The sequence below is a fragment of the Polypterus senegalus genome, chromosome 2 (genome assembly GCF_016835505.1).
Source record: "Polypterus senegalus isolate Bchr_013 chromosome 2, ASM1683550v1, whole genome shotgun sequence".
Classification (NCBI taxonomy): domain Eukaryota; kingdom Metazoa; phylum Chordata; class Cladistia; order Polypteriformes; family Polypteridae; genus Polypterus; species Polypterus senegalus.
Genome location: NC_053155.1, coordinates 80,738,254 through 80,760,832, shown reverse-complemented (window position 1 = coordinate 80,760,832; position 22,579 = coordinate 80,738,254). Strand labels below are relative to the sequence as shown.

General features: G+C 38.1%; 1 protein-coding gene across 1 annotated transcript in view; it reads left to right on the top strand.

The window, feature by feature from the left end:
* Positions 1 to 22,579, top strand: part of LOC120524385 (limbic system associated membrane protein) — an 851,776-nt gene that overhangs the window by 809,795 nt on the left and 19,402 nt on the right. The window contains exon 10 of the mRNA XM_039746241.1: positions 9,748 to 9,783. Within this exon, the coding sequence (XP_039602175.1) occupies positions 9,748 to 9,783 (36 nt within the window). The remainder of the gene's footprint in view (positions 1 to 9,747; positions 9,784 to 22,579) is intronic.

The window sequence follows — 22,579 nt, the reverse complement described above, 5'->3', positions numbered from 1 at the left end:
GTCATGGGGGTCTGCTGGAGCCAATCCCAGGGCGCAAGCCAGGAACAAACCCCGCACAAACTAGGGACAATTTAGAATCGCCAATGCACCTAACCTGCATGTCTTTGGACTGTGGGAGGAAACCCACGCAGACATGGGGAGAACATGCAAACTCCATGCCGGGACGACCCAGGAAGCAAACCCGGGTCTCCTAACTGCGAGGCAGCAGCACTACCACTGCGCCACCATGCCGCCCTCTTCTTAGCTTATCCAGCTCTAAAAGATGGGGTAGCTCTTGGGTCATCCATAAACCCAGAATGTTACCCAAGGAGGTCAAAAATTAGTAAAAGGGTACTTTAATTCCAAACGAAGCACACAAAGTAGGGGTACAAAACAAGAGTAATGTAATTTAAAAAGTAAACACAAGAAAACAAAAATATCCTTTTCCTTCTTTTGCGATTTCCACATTAGTTAAATACCCTGCCTTTCAGTGAAGTGTCTGACCCACAGCCACACTAAAACACTTCTTTCTCATCTCCATTACGTTTTCCCATGATGCACTGGCCTGACTTCCAACTGCCCAATGAATCCTTGCCAAAATGAACCTCCCAACGGTTAGCTCACTGATTATGTGACCAGAAATGTTATGTCCGTGATGAAAATGCAAAATGGCCCAAAAGATTCTTACTTGGATGCCTGCTGCCCCTCTCTTTACCCATTTGACTTACCTGGCACCATGTGTTGGAGGCCTACATCATGGATGCAAGCAGTATGGTGTAGTTATTAAGGCTTTGGATTTCAAACCCTGATGATGTAGATTCAAATCCCGCTACTGACACTGACCTGCCTATGCTCCAATTGAAAAACCAAATGAAATGTCACCAATTATATTATGAATGTTGCACATCACCACAGCCAAACAAGTAAATGTAAATGGATGTTAAAAGTAATTAACCAGCAGATGCACATTTGTTTCAGTAATAACACAAAAGTTTTGTTCCTCAGAGATTAGGAATAAAATAAAAACTTTTCTGAACAGTGAAATCTGTTTTTCCGAACCGAAGGGCTTACTCATAATCATTCTTTTAAGGAAATAATTGCAAGGAGTAGTTCATCAATATTGTATAATACAACCAGAGCCAAAACTCCAAGACAAAGACCAAGTCAAAATGAAGGAGCTAGAGTCAACAGAAGAATACTGAAAACGAGACATTCTAACAGAACTTCTTTACTATTTAAATTCGTACCTTGACCAAAGGAGCTTGTATCACTGCCTTGCAATTTGTCAGCTTTCTTCAGGGCGGCGGACCCTTGCAACAGGCAGAGTTTCGTAACAACAATCATCAGCCAGTAGCAGCTCTTGAAATGGTGAATGGTATAATTTAACTGAAAGTTTTCGATATGTAACATTTATTTAAACAAAAAAAAAATATCTAGGGCACACAAAATTTTCTGAACAGTTAAAATGGGTTTTCCAATTCTCAAAAAGAAGGAGCTTTTGTATCCCAGGTAGGGATTATTTTCTGGTATATCCCTTAATCAGGTGTAACCCGGAAAATGGATGTGGATAGCATGCAAACATAGGACTTTGGAGCTCTGAGACAGCAGTACTAACCATTGCTTTGCCAGACTGCCCACAAATTTATGTTGTACTGTCTAAATATGTCTGAACATATGAAACTAAATACTGTAATATATGCTTGTGCTTCGACCTCCTGGGATTCAGTGAAAAGCCATATTAGTGGCACTGAAGCATAATATTACAGTCTTTAAGAGTGTTGGTCTGGTTGAGGTTATCAATAATTACAACATTATGATCCTTAAGTATACAGTATATCTGTGTGTAATGTATTGTGATTACTCGAATATGAATGAAATAGTATTACAGGCATTATTGTAAACTGATGTTACACAACTAAATTAGTAATACTGCAGCACTAAAATACTAAAGGCATATCTAACATACACACATATAAAATATGTAGCCAATAACAACTAATAATTACCACTCACAATATTTGTAACAGAAATGGAACAAAATGCTTGCATTTAGCAACAGTGAATGAATTCAAACATAAGCCCAAACTGTCTGGCTGAGAGGAATATGCTATTGGTAATCCACAAAATATGTTTTAACTGAATTCTCCCTGGAAACCTGACTGTATTTTTCCTCTGACAGTGGAAGAAGAGCACTTATGGGGATCCCGCCTCGTAGATCTATCAGCTGGGATTCAGTTCAGCCTCGGTGGTAGACAGACGAGTTACCAACAGCCAACAGCCATTCCAGGCAGTCCTCAGTCTAGCTTTCTCATACAAGTCAGTCAGTAAACTGTTTTACACTGTGGTCCTTATGGGTAGCCTGCAGTCTCTGATCGCTGACTTCACTCCACAAGCAGCCTGTCTTTTCTAAACCTTTCCAGGATCTTACACTGCAACAGGCATGCATTTCTCATTGATGGAAATCTGGATCAGTGTTATTCTGCAATTTAGTTTAGATTCATAATCCAGGGTTTCATTGACTTTGAAGTTATAGCCTTAAAAGGTTGTCTGCAGTAATCATGATACAGAATGTGTGTGCTGGTGAGTCCTTCTGTAAAGTAAGCCTTACATAAAGTGATTAGTTCTGGGTATAGCATTGCTGCACCTTCCACTAAAACCTGTGCTTTTTGGAATCTTTATTGGTCGCATTTAGAAATTCAAGGGCCCACTGAAAAAAAGGTGAAGATTATAAAACAGCTTCATCTGAATGTTCAAAGTGAATCAGGGCAGAAGATGGCAAATGTCTGATAAAAAGGCGCTGCCACACTCTGGATCAGTGCTCTTTAAAATTACATTCTGCAAATAGTAAGCTTATCAGATATCTTCATTCATGGAAGTTCTTTCAGCTCATTTTTCTTCTGTGAAGGCATCTTATCAAGCACTCAGGAGCAGTTATTATTATAATGTGTTCCTCTCCTATCAGAGTGTCGTTTGTACCAGAGATTCAGACTGTGAAGTTCAGAGCAGGCACAACTAGTTCATGATCTGTGTAGCATTCAGGTAATGGAGTTGTTTTTGTTGGAATTTTTACCCTTGTGGCAATTTAAATTACATTCTGTATCTCTTAGAAATAAAAGACAATGGCTCTTCATTGTCTAACTAGCCTTTTGCGATAGATACTGTAGATAGATAGATAGATAGATCGATAGATAGATAGATAACTTCTATCTATCTATCTATCTATCTATCTATCTATCTATCTATCTATCTATCGATCTATCTATCGATCTATCTATCTATCTATCTATCTATCTACCTATCCCCAGGAAGAAACTTGGCTTGATATGAAGTTATATGAAAAGTCGTGAAAGGTGCTGTATAACAGACTTCTGCATCTGTATCTGACTAGTCTTATTGTACAGTGTGGATAGATATGAAATGCACTATATATTTATGTAGCTATACCCAACTACTTTTCTGTTGAGATAGATAGACAGTATTGTGCCGTATTTATAGTCATAGGTTTGTCTAAAAATGGCTATAAAACATTTCATCCTGATGTGCATTATTATTCCACAAAGTGTGTCAGTACATATATCACATACGTACATACATACCTTGGTGGGGAGCCAAGGATCTTTCAAATAGCCTTTCACTCTGTTAGACGTTGTTTACCATATTTTCTGGTTTTCAATACATGTGTGAATATATTGATATGTAACATTTAAGAAATGAATGGATGGATATAATATTCTAATTATGAACAGCCCTGTCACATTAGCCATCTATTCAGCAGCCCACCGCAGTGACATTTGCATTTATTATTGAGCTGTTTTGAGTAATGAGAGTTAATGCTTAGAGGCATTATCCTTCTGTAGTTTGGATAAATCCATATTTATTTCGCAGTGGATGGTTGTCTTTCTTTGCCTTGCAGGTACTCATTAATTTTGCTTGCCAGCATCTTTCTTCTGCTTCCATCTATGCTGCTGCTTCACAGTCCCTGACACATGGGTTGCAGGCCCAGCTCTGTCACTGTCTTTGTGGAGTCTGCTTGTTTTCCCAGTGTACAGTAGGTTTAGATTTCCTCTCTGTACCACATTTTCTTCACATATCTTAAGAACATGTATTTTAAACTAATTGACAACAGTGCATAGTCATGTAATGAACAGGTTTACATGTTTTAAGCATACATTCAGGAGGACAGACAAAGTATACAATTTAGTTCCTCCTTTGCATGCCACACTGCTAGTATCAATTCAAATTTGGAAAATGTAGGTTCAGAAAACCAATAAATAGGTAGTTGGCATGAAGGATTTGTCAAAATTATTTATCTAGTGTTGTTTAAGTGCATGTCTGCTGCAAAAACTTCTAAATGAGTGTGATTAAAATTTCACACTAAGAGTTCACATGAAGCATAAAATCGTGAGATTGAGAACATGCAGAGAGACTTTGCATAAAATGGTGTAGGTGGGTCTGTGCATAAAGTCAGAGGCATTTCATGTATGAATGAACAGCAATGAAACAGTCGAAGTGTAGGAGAAGTGTGTTAAGAATAGTAAGGGAAATATAATACAAAAAAAAGTAAAAAGCAAATGCTCTTGACTCTTCTTTCCTTCTAAAGTAACCTGTGAAGAAATTGGAAGTCTTCTGGAAACTGCAGGGAGTCAAAATGGAGTACTAGATGATTTGAAGATTACAGAGAGAAAAAGAGAAGATCTGCTTGAGTTATCAGGAACAGAAATCAAATACATCACCAGAATAAAATAATATTTATTCAAGCATGCTTCAAGAACTTGTTTTATATATATATATATATATATATATATATATATATATATACTGTATATATATATATATATATATATATATATATATATATATATATATATATATATATATATATATATATATATATACAATAGGTGACATTTTAATAGCTATTTTCAAAATTAATTGCATTCTGAGGAAGTTCATTAAGACTTAAAATTGGCAAATGTCATTCCCTTATAAAGAAAATATAATCAGGTTGATACTTGTAAGTGCAGACCAATGGCTTCAGGTATATCACAAGTAAATTAATGGAACAAACTATTGAATACAAAATTTAGCACATTAGGTATGAGTATATGAGTCAAGAGTCAACCATTTAGATGTTTGGGGGGAGGGAGGGTGTTGTGTTTCACAAACTTTAAGAAAAAAAAACAAGAAAAAAATTTGGCCAGAGGGGCACAAACATATTGTTATTATTATTTTTTTAACAAAGGTTTTAAGTTAATTACTGCTTGAGATACATGTGATCAAAGAATTTCACATTCAGAAGTGTGTTGATAAGAGCAAAACAAGCTCAAATGCAGAAAGCAAAGGGTTATGATTTGAGGGCGTTTTTCTAAATTCTATAATGTTAAGAATAGTGTCCCTCTGGGATCATTGCTGGGGCCACTGCACCTTGTGGTGCAATGTTGTGATGAAAATATAACTTACATGCTGATTAAGTCTGCTGATGACACTGAACTTGGTGGAACAGCAGATGCTCTAGATTTAGTATACAATACAATACCATCCATCCATTATCCAACCCTCTATATCCTAACTACAGGGTCACGGGGTCTGCTGGAGACAATCCCAGCCAACCACAGGGCGCAAGGCAGGAAACAAACCCTGGGCAGTGAGCCACTAGGGACAATTTAGGATTGCCAGTGCACCTAACCTGCATGTCTGTGGACTGTGGGAGGAAACCAGAACACCCGGAGGAAACCCATGCAGACATGGGGAGAACAACAATGCAATACCATGCAATACAATTTATTTTTGTATAGCCCTACATCACACAAGGAGTGCCGCAATGGGGTTTAACAGGCCCTGCCTCTTGACAGCCCCCAAGCCCTGATCTCTAAGAAGACAAGGAAAAAGTCCCCAAAAAATCCTTTTAGTGAAAAAATGGAAGAAACCTTAGAGAAGGGAGTTGAAAAAGAGATCCCTTTTCAGGTAGGCTGGGCATGCAGTGGGTGTCGAATAAAGGGATAATTATAATCCAATACACAGAACAGAACTCAGGTAATCCTCAATACAAAATAATAGTGCAATAGAAATATTACAAGTACAGATCAGAATTCAACAATAGAATATACTACATAATACGATTTGGATTTGTTCAGAGTCCTGGAGAACTCGGCCATCAGGCTGCCTCCGCCTATTAGCCATATATAAATAGTGCTGGACCAGCCAATCCAATGAAAGGACCCCTCTACGCAAATATTCCTGCAATCCTCTATCAGAGATGATTTTAATTTAGGCAGGCAAAATAACTTGGCAGGTGGGCAGTGGCACCATGTGCCACATATGAGTACTGAGAAGAGAAAAAGAATAGGTGAGGGTTAGTAACAAATTATAACGATCTTATTATTTATGTTTTAGTGCTAATGACTAACATCAGAGATGCAGTTCATACAGTTAATCAGCAGCTCTAGTCAGGATATGCTAAACTGAAGTAGTGAGTCTTCAGCCTGGATTTAAAAGCTAAGACCGAAGGGGCATCTCTTATAGTAGCAGGCTGACCATTCCATAGTTTAGGGGCCCTGTAACTAAAAGCTCAACCTCCCACTGTTATTTTATTAATCCTTGGAATCATAAGCAGACTGGCATCTTCAGATCTTAATGTGTGCTCTGGTTTGTAAGTCATGATAAGTTCAGACAAGTAAGCCGGACCTTGGCCAGTTAATGTTTTATATGTTAAAAGGAGGATTTTGAAATCTGCCCTAAACTTAACCGGGAGCCAGTGTAAGGATTTAAGAACTGGAGTTATGTGTTCGTATTTTCTTGTTCTTGTAATAACTCTTGCAGCAGCATTTGGGATTAACTGGAGGCTGTATAAAGAACAGCATTGCAGTAGTCAGTCCTACTAGAAATAAATGCATGAATTAATTTCCTAGAATCCTGCTCATTTAGAAGATGCCTTAATTTCCCAACATTTTTAAGATGGAAGAAACATGATTTGGACAACTTTGTATTATGCGCTTTAAGAGTCAAAGATAACTCCTAGATTGCAGGCTGATTCAGTAAAATTAATAGTGATTCCTACTGAGTTAAATGATGACAGAATATTGTTGTGATCAGCCTCATTCCTTCTAACAACATCTCTGTTTTATCTGTATTTAAAGACAAGTAGTTCTCATCCAGCCACTCCTTTAATTCACTAACACAACTAATTAAAGACAACATCGGAGAAACTTCATTTGATCTAAATGAAAGGTATAACTGGGTGTTATCTGCATACGAGTGAAAATTAACATTATGTTTCCTAATGATAGATCCTAGTGGAAGCATGTAAAGTGAAAACAGTAAAGGTCCCAGTACTGAGCACTGCGCAACACCATATCTCACTTATGTGTATAAAGATGGAGTACTATCAGCATGTTTGTGTACATACTGGAATCAATATGGTAAATAAGAACTAAACCAGGCAAGGACAGTGCCTGCAAGTCCAAAGTAATTTTCTAGCCTGTGCAGTAAAATAGAATGGTCAGTGGTGTCAAACACTGCACTTAAGTCTAACAACATAATTACAGTGGAGTTTCCTTCATCAGAGGATATCAGAATGTCGTTTACAACCCGCGTTAGTGCCGCTTCTGTACTATGAGCAGTGCAGAAACCAGACTGGAATTTCTCAAGTAAATTGTAATGCGTAAGCTGTGACTGAAGCTGATTGGCGATTTTCTAGTATTTTAGAGAGAAAGGGTAAATTTGAAATAGGCCTATAATTATTAAGTGTATGTGGGTCTAGGTCTGACTTTTTAAGTAACAATTTTAGTGCATCAGGTACTGTGCCATGCAATAATGAACTATTAATAATGTTAAGAATAGGTGCTGCAAGAACATCCATTGCACTTTTTATTAGCTTTGTTGGCACTGAATCTAAGGAACAAGAAGTAGTAGATTTCATTTTAGAAATTAAAGTCAAGACTTCTGCTCAGTTACAGGATTAAAATTTCTAAAGTGTTGAATGCAATGCGAGACATGATCTGTCAAGCTAGTGTGTGGTTTGCACTGTGATGCTGAGTTCTGGGATTTATATTTTTAATTTTCTCATTAAAGTAAGTTCATAAAGTCTGTACTGCTAATTAGAAATCAAGTAAGACTTCCTGCTCTAACAAACAGGGTTGAAGGGATGGTTTTGTTCTTACTAATGCTAAAAAGGTGTACCGGTTTCTCTTTGTGCAGTGCTCTTCCTCATTGGTGTTTTTATAAAGATTTGAACTAAAATATTATTAAACAAATGATGATGTCATTAACAGCTAAACATATGCATTCTGTGCAAACTTTTGATGGTAAGTAGTTGATAGTTTTAAAGTTAGCTCTTCAATAAGAACACAGGGGCGCAGATAAACGTCAATTGAGAGTAAATTTCTCACAAACATGAGAAAGTATTCCTTCACTAATATGTGCCATACGCTGCTAGGCTGTGCAGCAGATAGCAGCTCTGTCACAGTGTTTAAATTATTATTAATTAAAGAGTTAGGTGACTAGAGATTGGTGAGCATGACTGAGTTGAATGGCATGTTCTCATCAAAGCATTTATGTCCAATGTGTGATTATGACTTTCCTGGTGATTTGTGAACTTCAAAGTGCAGAAGCGCTGAAACATTTTCTCCTGTAAATTAGTGTAACTGGCATCATATGACAAAGGTGGTGTTAAATCTTATAATAGTAGGTTTGTGACTATGCAAACAATTTGGGAAGTCCCTCCGTAAGTCTCTGTGTGATAGGCACCAGACTAGTAAGACTGTTAAGATTGAGATGGCAATTAATGTGTGAGAATGTAATCATTACAGAATGGCATTGGAAGATTGTGAATTGGCACAATAAGGACTGTATAGGAAAAAAAAACAACATTTAGCTTGTTAAATCATTGTGATAATGTGAAAGGAGGCCATGGCAGTGCAATCTGTGAAGCTACCTGGTGTGTACAGAAAGGAGAAAATCAGACATGTGCAATAAAGTCAAAGTGGATTTTGCATCTTTGTGATGGGTACTTTGTGAAAAACAAGGATATGCAGGGTATAATTGTAAACTGAAGGCCCAATTCTTTGATTGTGAGTGTGATTGAAAGGCTAAACTGTGATCCAAACCCAGCACACAAAGTAGAGGCACACTGTTTATAGTGTAGCTGTGACCGCCATCCGTGTCAGTTGGATGGCTGAGACTGCACAGATTGCCAGCTTGCTACAGGACCTTATCTAATAATGAATGGTGTGACTGGATTTTTGAACATTATATTCTGCCAGTTGTATCTGGCTGGGTGCCCTGTATTCATTTCTCTGTGACTTTGTTGGTCTATGAGGTACTTAGTTAATATAATTTTTATATTGTAACTTGTTCTACTGTAAGACGCCCTTAGTTTCTTTGAAAAAGCTTCCCAGGACTGCCTCTCAAAATTTACCATCATATTTGGTATAGTTTCACTCCCAAGGCGCTCATATGGGAATGCACTATCCATTCTTATATTTCTCATTAAATGTAAAATGGATCAGCAACAAACCATTCCAGCCCAACTATCTAAAAGATTTGCCAGTTCTTTATTACCATAAAATGCTCCTTTTCCAGATGAAATTTAATAAGAACAATTCTTTCCAAGTTTGAAACTTTAAAGCAGTTATTAGGAGAGCTCTTTCTGTGGTGGTTGAACTGGTTTATGTTGGGGTTTTTCATTTTTGTAGCTTCTGCAATTTCTGCTTTGTTTTGATTGCTGACTGGTTACTTTGTCTGCTGCTTGTTTTCTTTTGTCTTTTATAGAAGAAACTGATGCCACGGTGCTTTGGAGACAGCCAGGTCAGTACAGCCAGCCAGCCTGTAAATAAAGCTCAATGCTCAGTATCTGCCATTCATACAGGACATGTAGCACACTTTTACTTTTCACTTTCACCAATTCAAAGTTTTACCAGATGGACACTCTCTTTCTTTGACACTCTTATGTCAAAATCTTACTGAACAAATAGCTGAGGCCTTTACATGTTGACGTGAATTCTCAGGAAGGCTGGAGAAGCTAACAATTTTAAAATAAAAATGCAAGCAGAAAGAAGAAGAAAGGCAGAAATGAGCCTAAGGGTTACATCAGAATTTATGGCTTATAGTATATTAGCAAAAGGGAAGATGACAACCACCACTGAAGTATAATGGGGGAGGCTCCTGCATATACTGTAGCTGTCATGTCAGTTGAACTGGTGGTCAGCCACCTCATAAAAATTTGCAGTTAGTTTCCCTTCTTTCATGTGCTGCTTTCTTTTCTCACCACCAAACTGGCGCGCATCACATGAAGGCAGGGGTCTTGACAAAGCCCTGTGTGACACCTGATGTTTCTGGTGCTAAGCAACACAAACAGAGGGATGGTGTGTGGAACACGGCTGGACTCAACTGGCATGCTGGGAACTCAACAGACTGGCCAGCACACTTGGGTTATTAAAGTCAGGCTGCACCACCTCATATTAGCTAACAGAGGGTTTGCAAAGTGCCTGTAGAAAAGTTACATTAACCTCAGAGATAAGGAAAGAACAAAAAAGACACACAGTGTAAGATACAGAAAATATGTAATACAGTGGACAGCCTAACCTGTTTTGTTAGTTTGACAGATTTCAAGGATTCACGATCTTCTGGGTGTGCAACATCAGAATTATCCTGGGGACTTTCTGACTGAATTATTTAGTTTAAGCGTGGAGTGAGCAATATGTTTGACATCTTTATCATCAAATAGAATACGGAGATCTTAATTCATTACACAGTGCATTAACATTGTGTTCATTCTAGTCCCAGTTTATTTGTATCAAACTTGAAATTCAGATGCTTTGAACTGGAATTTATTTTTCTTTTTTTTCTATTTTCAATTTTTTTTTCCAATACTAAAAACTATGATATTGTTTTTAAATCAACCCTTTGCTCTAGGCCACTAAAGTAAATGCTAATTCAACCAGTTGCCTTTAAAAATCACATAACTAAAAAGAGTCTGACTATTGTTTAAATATAGCGTACCACGTGATTTCCAGCTAAATACATCCATCTCTGGGATATCATCCAGCTTATCTGTCAGAAGATTAAGGAAGATTTAAAGCAAATCCATGATATGATTATTGAAAAGCACAAATCATAGTAAGAGAATGAAACAATTAGTTCTGCTAAAAACTCTCAAAGCCACAGTGGAGTCCATTACAAAGAAATGCAAACAACATGGCACAATTATTCACTGGGGTTTTTCAAAACATAATGTCTGGGAACAAGTCACCTATGGTGTCTCTAAATTAATTTCAGCCTTCCATGGCTACAATAGGACAAACTGTGCATAACCAATAATAACTCCTGTGGTTCACAGAATTACACGTCTTGGGAGAGTGCCAAAGCAAGTGTGGTTGTTGAAATAAAATCAACTCCAGTTTGCCAGAAGATGTGTGAGTGAAGTTTCTGTGGACTGACGTGATCAGTCATACACAGGGTGGCAGTCCATCATAGGGCATACTTGCTCAGGTTGCCAGTCAGCATAACACCCACTGAGGAAACTGGAGTACTCAGACAAGACCCCTGCATGCACAGGCAGGGCATAGGGCATGATTTGAACCCGGGGCCTCGTTTAAAAAAGCAATTGTACAAAAAGATTTGTTCTTACATTTTATGCATTTGAGTGTATGCTAAAGTTGATGTACGAAACTGGGATTTATAAAGCCTGAAATCAACATGAAGATATATATAGATACTGTAGATGTACACAAGTTGAAAAGCATGTGTATGAACTTTGCATGATGGCATAAGATTTACAGACAAATGAACAAGTAGTTCATTAGATTAGGCTAACATCAAGAGCAAAAACCTTAAAATCGAAAGACAAAATGATCAACCAAAATAGGACAACCAAAGTAAGGATAGATTAACATATTGATATGGGCAGCAGAAGAGCAATGCAGAAAGGCTATTCAGAGCAAGCTGCAGAAGAACTGTTTCATTCCATTAAAGAAACAAATGCAATACTAAAATGTATTTGATAGATCCTGCTGTGGATTATAATAAAAAATAATAATTTGTGACTCATTATTTGAGATGTCAATTATTAAAATATGACATTCATCTCCTTGGTTTGGCATCAATAATCACCAATTAGGGTTATGTGTTCAAACAGTATATACTGTGTGTACTGTACTGTATATATGCTGTGAAATCTTTGAAGAGTAAAGGACTTCATCAATAGTACATTACTTATAAATAATTTACACTTTTTTGCTCATGATGTTAAGAGGCTCACCAGGCATTTTAACCTACCAAGAGCCATCATTGTAGACTTCTACCAGCAGCCACGTCCCTTTCTAAACTGCTACTATGTGAAATCATGCTATTCCTTTGGAGGTCCCTTTGTTCCTTGCGATAAGGATCTTTCAGGGAGAACATGCAGACAGGTTGGGAGTCTGCTGTCATGTCACTCACATGTCTCCATAGTTTACATGATTCCCCTATGTTGAAAGTCCAAAAGGTGCTAAATAATAAATATGAAACTCAATGTATAATAAATTTATTTATTGATAGGAAGGATGCTACAGTATATGATAGATAGATAGATAGATAAATTTCAGATTGGACAGCCAGCACAGAACCTGCTATCGGAAACCCAAGATTTGTCTGATGTCTCCAGATCTGTGACTTCATTTTGAGTATCTCTTTTTGCTTTCTCATATACGAAGTATAGGAAAAGTATTGTAATTGTTCAAAGATTCAATGTCGACATTTGGATGAATCTCGACATTTTTAGACCCCCCTGACTTTCTTGTATATGAAGTGCAGTGGAACCTCGAGATACGAGTTTAATTCGTTCCAGCACTGAGCTTGTATAGCGAATTTCTCGTATCTAGAACAAACTTCCCCATTGAAAATAATAGAAATCCAGTTAATCCGTTCCGCACCCCCTAAAATATCAACATAAAAATCAATTTTCCTAACAAATAACATTGATAAGTAATATATACATGTGGAACCTCGGTTTGCAAGTAACTTGGTTTACGAGAGTTTTGCAAGACGAGCTAAATTTTTTAATTAATTTTGACTTGATAAAATGAGCGATGTCTTACAGTACAAATAGTATGGATACACTTTGTCTGCTGAGCGTCATGTGAGCATAACTGAGCTGATGGTTCTTCTCTCTCGTGCGCATCTCTCTCTCCTTATCTCTCTCGCTTGCGCACGCGTCTCTCTCTCTCTCTCTGTTTCTCTCTCTCCTTATCTCTCTCGCTCGCGCCTCTCTCTCTCTCTCTCTCTCTCTCTCTCTCTCTCCCTCTCTCTCCCCTCTTGCGGGCAATCGTCTCCTATTCTCCGTCTGCATGTCCGTGATATTTTTGGATACGCTTATACAGCGAACTACTACAGCGAAACAATGAAATTACAAGCGCACAAACGCGTAGGTCCTCACGCTATGGGAGAACAAGGAACACTGAGTGAGCTGACGGGCTGGCAGCGTCAGCTTGGGTGAATCCCCGAGTCGAGGTGGATCGGGAAACGCGTCACGCATAACCACAGCCTGGCTCGTGGCTCGTTACGCGAGCCAATGCTCGTATTTAGATCCGAATTTTTCGCTCATACTTTCCTCTTATCTTGAATTTCTCGTATACAGAGGTAATTGTATCTAGAGGTTACACTATATAGGGAAAGTATTGGAATCCTCCAAAAATTCCATTTTGAGATTTTGATTAATCACAATGTTTTAGACCTCCCTGAGTCCGAAAATAACTGTTGGTTTGTTGGTTTCCATTTATGTTTAATCAGTTTCTACCATGTTCTTTGTGTGTTTTAACAAATCTGCATTTATATGTATACCAGTTCTGAATTTAATAATTACCCTGTAGTATAATCTGTACTTGTATTTTAACCAATTGTTCACAGCAGTCTGCATCTGCACTCAGTGGAGAGTGCTATGCAAAAACATGTTGTATAGATAGATGAATATGCCGTTGTTTTGCCAGTCTTTATTTGTTGATTGGAAAATAAGATTGAGTGAACTGGTATTTCCAACTTTTGATTACACATTAGAGACAGTTTCAAGTTTGGTAGCCCCTAACTGAACTCTAGCTGGCAAGATCCTGTACAGAATGTTATTAGAAACATGACATATAGATAACTTCTCAAACCATTCTAGTCCAATTCATAGTCACAAGAGGCTGGAGCCTATCCTGGCAGCAATAGGCTCAAAAGAATCATCAGTCAGACATAAACAGAAGTCTTTGAGATGTGGACGCCAGAACATCCAGAAGAAAAAAAATCTTGCAGACATCAGAAGAGCATTTAAACTCTCCACAGGCAATGGCTAGAAACAGGTTTTGAGCTGAGGACACTAAATCTCTCATGCAGTACCAGTAAACACTTTTTTATTATGTTGCCCTTGACATCAGTGGGCGCGGAGAACTGAGCCACTGCATTGCATGTAAGTGAATTTCCTATGTATGGGTCATTTCTTTGTTAATCTGCTATCAGGTTAGAATTGTAGTATACCTCATAAATCAAACGGTCACATCACGTGTAACTGGAAACTCATTGGCTTTCATTTATCACTTACAGATTCAATATTACAGAGACACATATATACAAGTGGTGTCACATTCAGTAATGTTAATATTGTTAAATGCTACCAAAGGCAACTGTTTTAAATACAGTATATTATGTAATTCAGCCTGCTAGATAAGGGCATAGTTCTGTATTGTTAGTACAACAGCAACAATAGAAATAGCACAAAAAGAAAGGGGTAAAAAGATTCACCAAGGCAAGAAAAAATATTACATAAAATACATCTTCCTTAGCCAATCAGTAATGGTGAGTAAACTAATAAGAAAAAGGAGACTTCTAGAATGAGACAGCAAATGTCACCCATTGAAAGTAAAAGAGTACTGGGTGGTGCAGTGTTTATAGCTACTAACAGGTCTACCAGCCTGGGTTTGAATCTTGCCCGCTGTTGTAATCTGTATACATTTTGTATGTTTTTCCTGTGATTGCATGGATTTTCATCTCCAACTATACTCCCACATCCCCATAGACTTGTATAGGTGAATTAGCCCTTCTGAACTGGCCTGAGTGTGAGTGTGAGAGTGTACACGAATGGAGCCTGTGATGAACATGCACCCTGTCCAGAGTGTTTTCTGACTTACATCCTTTTCTGCTAGGACAGATTTCTTGACCCTGAATTGGACCTGAGAATGTATGTATAAAATAGGACCATCCATTCTTTAATATTCTGTACCCTCCTGTTCTATTATAGATTTGTAGAGGCGTAAGCAGAGCACATTGGGTATACAAGTAAGACAAAACCAACCTCAACCACGTTGCCTCTCCATGTCAAAATGCACAAACTTACACCAACTCACGCTGGCACATACTAGATTTCCCAGTCTTGGACTAGAAGAGGAAACCCACACAGTAGGTCATCAGAGACCACAAGTTCAACTGAGATTAAACTGGCTGGGTTACAGTGGCACCAGAAGAAGTAGCTTGATTTGAAACTGGATTAAAAGAGAAACACTTTGTAAATGATGGCCAGTGAAATGTAAGTGGGGGAGTTTTGTGTGTGGTGGCTGTCACAGTATGGTCACCAACTGGGAGATACTGTACTTATTGAATTTGAGTACGTTACAGGAGGGCACCAACAGTTTTTGTTAGGACTTCCTTGATTTATTTGACAAGACAAGACTTTTTCAGAGAGATGAGACATGACTTTCTCAGAGAGACACTTTCATGAAAATTCGAAAGTCTCAAAAAAATTATAGTAAAGATCGCATTAGTTCAAACAAACGGAGATTATTACTCAGTGAAATAATGGAACAGCGAAAAGAGATTGAATATATTGTTCAGATTTAAACTTTAAGTCCGAGACTTGTAGATCATCTAATTCATGTTGCCATCAGGGAAAAGTAGCATTTCTTCCCAATGAAGAGGCATATCCGCGAGAATTAAAAGATTTGTTGTTTGTTGAAAGTGAAATCCACATACCACAGAGTTGCACAGATACACAGGAGATTTTAGGGACAGAAATGTTATTCGTGAAGTGCCCCTAGTTTTGCTTAATGATTAATCCAGCCCTGTACATAATGAGTTCTGAAGGCGCTGTCACTTCTCTGGTGATGGCTGTTACATTAGTAGAAGATGCTTCCATCCAATCAGAAGCTTTGACTTAATGTCATAGGGTCCCTTTACAGTGGCAGACAGGTGAGCCGGGCTAGTGGGCAGAGCCAGGTTAGGGTCATTGGTGATCTTCTGTGTCTAGACTCTGAAGGAAGCAGGCAAACACTTTATTTCCAATGATATCAACATTATGCTAACTGTGTCTTCTTTAATTTAGCCCCACAGTCTCAACTAGATGGTCATATTCTTGACAACATGTACTGGGACAGAATGAAACCTGTTGGTAGTTCCTTTCATTCTGGATTCCAGGATAATGTAGAAACTCGTTATAACTCTCCTTGACAACCAATAATGGCTGAACATCAACTCACCATTGTTCATAAGTGAATCTCACCATACTTCTCTCCTGAAAGCCACATTCTCTCAAACATCTCAAGATCACCTACTGTCATTAATTATTTTGTATCTGGTAAGCATTCATTCTTCTGTAAACAGTGAATCTAATTGGACACCTTCACTCACAACCCATCCATCCATCCATTTTCTAACCCGCTGAATCTGAATACAGGGTCACGGGGGTCTGCTGGAGCCAGTCCCAGCCAACACAGGGCACAAGGCAGGAACCAATCCTGGGCAGGGTGCCAACCCACCACAGGACACACACAAACACACCAAGCACACACTAGGGACAATTTAGAATTGCCAATCCACCTAACCTGCATGTCTTTGGACTGTGGGAGGAAACCGGAGCGCCCGAAGGAAACCCATGCAGACACGGGGAGAACATGCAAACTCCACACAGGGAGGACCTGGGAAGCGAACCTGGGTCTCCTAACTGCGAGGCAGCAGCACTACCACTGCGCCACCGTGCCGCCCCTCACTCACAACCATATTAAATAATTTCATTAGAAAGGATAAGCTAAAAGTGCTCAGAAAAGGTTGCTATATAACTGAAAGTCCTAATTGCTACTGTATAATTAAAATGTATATTTAGTAGCATAGTTTAAGCAAGAATCAGTTACTCAAACTTGACTTTTTAGCAATATAAAGATATGAATTATAGAAAGAGAATACAAAAAGTCTCTACCTTCATCTTGTTTGCTTTTGCATGTGACATCATTTGCAGCAATATGTTCTTAATAGAGAACAACGTGGTTTGGACACTCTGTGTGTTCTTCTTGTATCAGCATGGATGTTTCTCCAGGTCCTCCTGTTTTCCTCAAACATTCCAAAGACATGTGCCAGGGGAGTTAGTGACTCTAAATCAGCCCACACTGAGTGATTTGTGTGTGTTTTTGTGTCTTGTAGTGGCCTGGTGTAAAAAATGGCCTCCGTTCCTCACTTGTGTCCACTGCTGTCAGGATTGGCTTCAACACACTGTAACCCCAAGTGGGAAAAATCACCTTGAAAAATGGATAGGTGGATGATTGGAAAAAAAATAATGGCAATATTTGGCAAAACTGTCCAAGTGCCCTTTCAGCAAAAATAACTGATTTGTGATCAAGACCAGTGGCGTAGCTGGGGGGTGGGCAAAGGGGGACATCTGTCCCCGGGCGCAGCATCCAGGGGGCGCCAAATTGTTGTTACGAAATCTTAGAATGAAATGTTTTCCATTCTTAAATGCACTAAAAAGTAAATAAAAAACATTTGCATACTCAGTCCATCACTCCATCAGTATGAGGATTTTTTTTGTCTCTCTGATTTCGAAGCACATATTAGTTCTATATACCAAACAGACAATAATTTATCCCCTCCACTACTCTAACATGCTTGACTTCCACCCAGAAACATTTTTGACGTTATTAAACAGGTCGCGCGACTGACATGAGGCATTAGTGTATCATTGTCTAAGTTGTTGCAAACGCCATTTCTGTTTGCCAAGTGATTTGTGTTTACGTGTTTGATAGAAAATTGATGAAATATTCTAGTAGATGGCTGCAAAAGTCTAGACGTTTCCCCATCATATTTTCATATAAATAAATTGTAAGTACAGTAATGCAGTTTTTATAAATATGTAATTATTTTGCTTTATAATTTGTTATATACTTTCTATAAAATCATTTTTAAATGCGAAAAATGATTTTTTTCTTACAAAAACTAATGACGAATTTAGATTTCAAAGAACACGAGGCGGCGTTATTTTCGGAGACTTTTTATTTATTAAATTATACAAACATGTACAAACATTTGACTTTTTAATTACAATAAAATAATCAGGATCTGAGATTAGTAATCGATAGATTTGCGCAGCAAATTTCTCTTTGAAGTTAATAATTACATTTAAAGCATTATACATCAAACTATTTTTTTTCTTTATACTAACTTCATTTTCAGGTTATTATATTATTATATCCAATGTAATGTTTACGTTTTTGCAATGTTATATTTGAATAATATTTTAGAATAATTATATTTTCGACCTACCATTGTTGTCTTAATTATTTTACTTCGTTCATTCTTTATAAATTAAGCGAAACCTTGAAAATATATGCATAAAAGTGCTTTAAAAAATTTAAATATTTAAAAATTTATAACTATTTAAAATAAAAAATATTACTTTTTTTCTTAAAATACTATTGTTTTAAATACATTTTTAAAAAATTTCTTTCCCTTCCCCATTGCATTTTGGCAAACAGGAGGGGGTGTGAAATCTTCAGTTGTCCCCGGGCACTGAAAACCCAAGGTACGCCTCTGATCAAGGCCTGTCCTATTCCTTAAGAAATATCTGTGGGTCTTATGGTAGGAAAGTCTGGGGAACCCTGGTGTGATATCCTCAGATTCCATTAACAGTGATAAATATTTGCCTTCTCCTAGAAGAAGTGCACTGTCGAATCCTGTACTCTGAAAATATTTGCTTCCAGCAGATGGTGCTGCTGCACTTTTTACACATTTGTAAAGCCTGAGATTGCAGAGCATGTGGTTTCAACCTGTCTTGTATGGTCCCTTCTACTACAACTAGTGCAAATGACACTTCAGTTACAGATATTTTAGAACTATATGTGTTAGGCCTCACCGAAGACTTCCTTATCCATTTTTCTCTTTTTAAATTCCATATCTGGTTAGCCTTGTTGGGGTGGCAGGGTGCCTAAGCTTATCCAAGAAATAATGAATGCCAGGGCGGAGGTTGGGGTGGGGGGTTACTTCTGAAAATCCATCACAGGGACACTTGTTGATCTTGGAGCAAATTAGAGTCATAATATAAACTGATAGAACATCTTTAAACACAGAAGGAAACATTCAAACATCTCACACCCTGTTTAAAATAAAATCGAATCTACTCTTCAGTTTACCATCCTACATTTTTGATCCACATCCAGGACAGTACAAAGCAGGGGAGCATCATCACACACCACTCTTTGCCTAGACGCCACACACGACTCTCCTGATTGCTGCTTGTCGTCACCATCATAGCTCCTCTGAACAAGCCTTTTAACTGAACGGATTCAGATGGGCTTTGCAAGCCCCTGTATGTTGCATGGTGGTATTTGAAATGAGAGGCACAATAGCAAGTAAAAATGGATTATTGGAATGAAATACTGCATGACTAAACTACTTTATCAATATCGTCTTTGGGTACTTACAAAACTTATTACATTGTGTAAAATATAGGTTTTTGAAAAAATGCTTATGGTAAAGGATTCAAAACATCTTTAGTCGTCAGAGTAGAATGTAATGCAATGGCTGGGTTCTTTTCTGAACAAGAAATACAAGTGCAGGAGTGCTTAAGAAAATGAAAAGTAAACATTATTGTCAATGGATCATTTCTGAAATTCTAAGAAACTTAGTGAATTAATGAACTTGGTTTTGTTTAACTGGTTTTAAGAATAGCAGAGTGGTCAGCAATGCCACTTCACAGCTCAGTGCAGATATGGAGTTTGCATGGCTTGTGTTTTTTGCCATGTTGGTTTTCTCCGTATATTCCAGTATACTGTACATCGATATCCCAAAGATGTACATGTTGGGCTCTTTAGTTATTGTAAATTAGTGGATCAGTAGCACTCATGACTGGTTCATATTTAGTTCCAGCATTGTGCCTGAATGATACATTCAGAGTTGTATCCAAGAACTTCTCTTGTCATCTTGGATGGGAATGAGTGAGTTATAAAAAGAAAGAAATGAATGAGTGTTTTTTTTTTGGTCAGTAAGCTCCAAACAAAGGCTGCTTTCATAAAAATGTAATTTCATATAATGTCTTTCTATAAAAGGGAAATAACCACAAAAACCCATGCAGGCACAGGGAGAGGGTTCAACCTCCAACACAACCAGGGGTTAAACCAAGAAGCTAAGATGCATGAGACAGCAACATTAAGCACTAGGCCACCCCACCTTCAGAATCATCTTCTGTTATGCTATGAACATACAAAGCTCTAAATAGACCAAGACCCTAGAATACCTGTTGTCAAGGGCTGGCACCAGCCAGAGCTACAGTAGGGCCCACAGAAAGACTCCAGATGAGAGCAAAGAGTGAGACATGGGAGTCACAAGAGACAGGGCCAAACCCTGAACTGAGTTGCAGTCCATCGACAGGCACACACACACACTGTGCCAAACAAAGTCCAATCATGTGGAGCAGTGAACTGGACTGTCCAGTACATCACTAGGGACTCTGCAATAGACAGGGTCACACATTAAGTCTTGATCTTAAGTTTGAAATGTAGCTTGTTCTAGAGGCAGACACACGAAGAACGAAGTTTATAGAAACATTTGCCAGAATGAGAACAGAAATGCTTGGCTCCAGAAGATCTTATCTGCTTCCTAGGTTTATACAGGAAGTGCAGTCCTGATGAGTGTTTAACTACAAAGCTTCACTCTTTATAAGATCTGGGAAGCAAAAAGAAGTCCTATGTATGTGTTTACACCACAAAACATGTATGACGTTAAACCACAAATTTGTACTAAGTGTGAGGTTGTGTGCACTGCTCATGGTGTAGCATCTATTGACGGTGAGGCTTTTGTTCATATTTTGTTTCCTAAGATTTTAGACATTATAAGAACGCAATTAGAAATTAAAAATTACAGGATAGCACTTTTAGTATAATAGTGGGTTTTAACACACTTCAGCATCTGTCATCTGCAACCAGTAAATAAAGAAGTTGTGCAAGTTCTGTAAATTGCACGCCATGTAGAATGGCTTTCTCATTAAGGGATACCCAGTTCCAAATTCCTCTGCTTCCAGACCCTTTGCCCAATGACCAATCCCGAAGTGTCAATCTATTGCATATTTTGATCCCTACAAAAGAAGAAATTACACTTACTGTATGCCCATGCAGTAGCTGAAGTCACTCCATTTTATAATTTCCTCATGTTTGATGGACATTGCCATCGGTTACTATATTTAAAACATAACTTAATATTCTTACTTAATACAATTCAGAATTGCACAAGGCTGGAACTTTTCCCAGCAGCACTGGCAACAAGGCAGGAAACAGCCTTTTACAGGAGACCAGTCCACCTCAAGACACTTCAGGCCCTAAGTGTGGACCCAGAATGCTTGTTCCTTGAGGCACTGCCCTATTCTATGTTTAAAACATTTGGTTTACATACTGCATGTAAGAAATGATGAAATTCCATCCCAGCACTACATTGTGATACAGATTATAGGCTTTTGTTGGCCCCTGCCCAGACAGAATGTTTCAGTGTAAGTGAAGGAGAGGTGAAGTTATAAAAATGTAGTCTCAGTAGAAATGTAATGTAATGTAATCTCAGTAGTATCATCTCAGTATTTACACAGTTTGCTCAGTTCAGGATTTCATTTTGGCAGGGCCTGCACCCTATAAACTTAATGTCTTTTTCTGAGTTTGTGTTTGTCTTGTACCCATAGTCATAGCTTTGGAGAAGATTCACACGGGGAAAAGGGAGAAAATGGATATTCCATTTAGATCCTGACTTGGCTTGTGTTCAAATATGGGTGACTGGAGCTGTGAACAACCACCACCATGCTTTCCAATCGGCTATTTTCTGTTTTATAATTTATAATTACTTCAGAGACATTTGTGGAATTTTGTTTACAGTTTGACATTTTAGAGTTTTGTCATGTAGATTAGTGGTGAAAAAATGCCAGTTAAATTCAGTTATGTTCCATATACTAATTCAAACAACTTTGTAAAAGTGTAATACATTTTAATAATAATAATAATAATATTTTATTTTCATAGCAGTTTTCTGCTATTCTGTAATATTACATTTGTGTCATTACCTTACTTCATAGTGGCTCACTGGTTACTGCTTTTTACCTCATGGGCCCAGCATTCTGGCTTTAAATCCTGTGACCAGTTGAGGTCTACAGTATATGGAGTCTGCATGTTCTACTTGTGTCTGAAGGGGCTTTTCTCTGGATGCTTAGACACCCCCACATATAGAGTAATTGGTAACCCTGAACTGTCCCTGTGTGGTCATGTGCATGAGTTGGCCCTGTGATGGACTGGTAAGTGTGGGAGCCAGCCCGGACACAGACAGGTGGACACGTTAATGTCACCCAACACACGTTTATTCA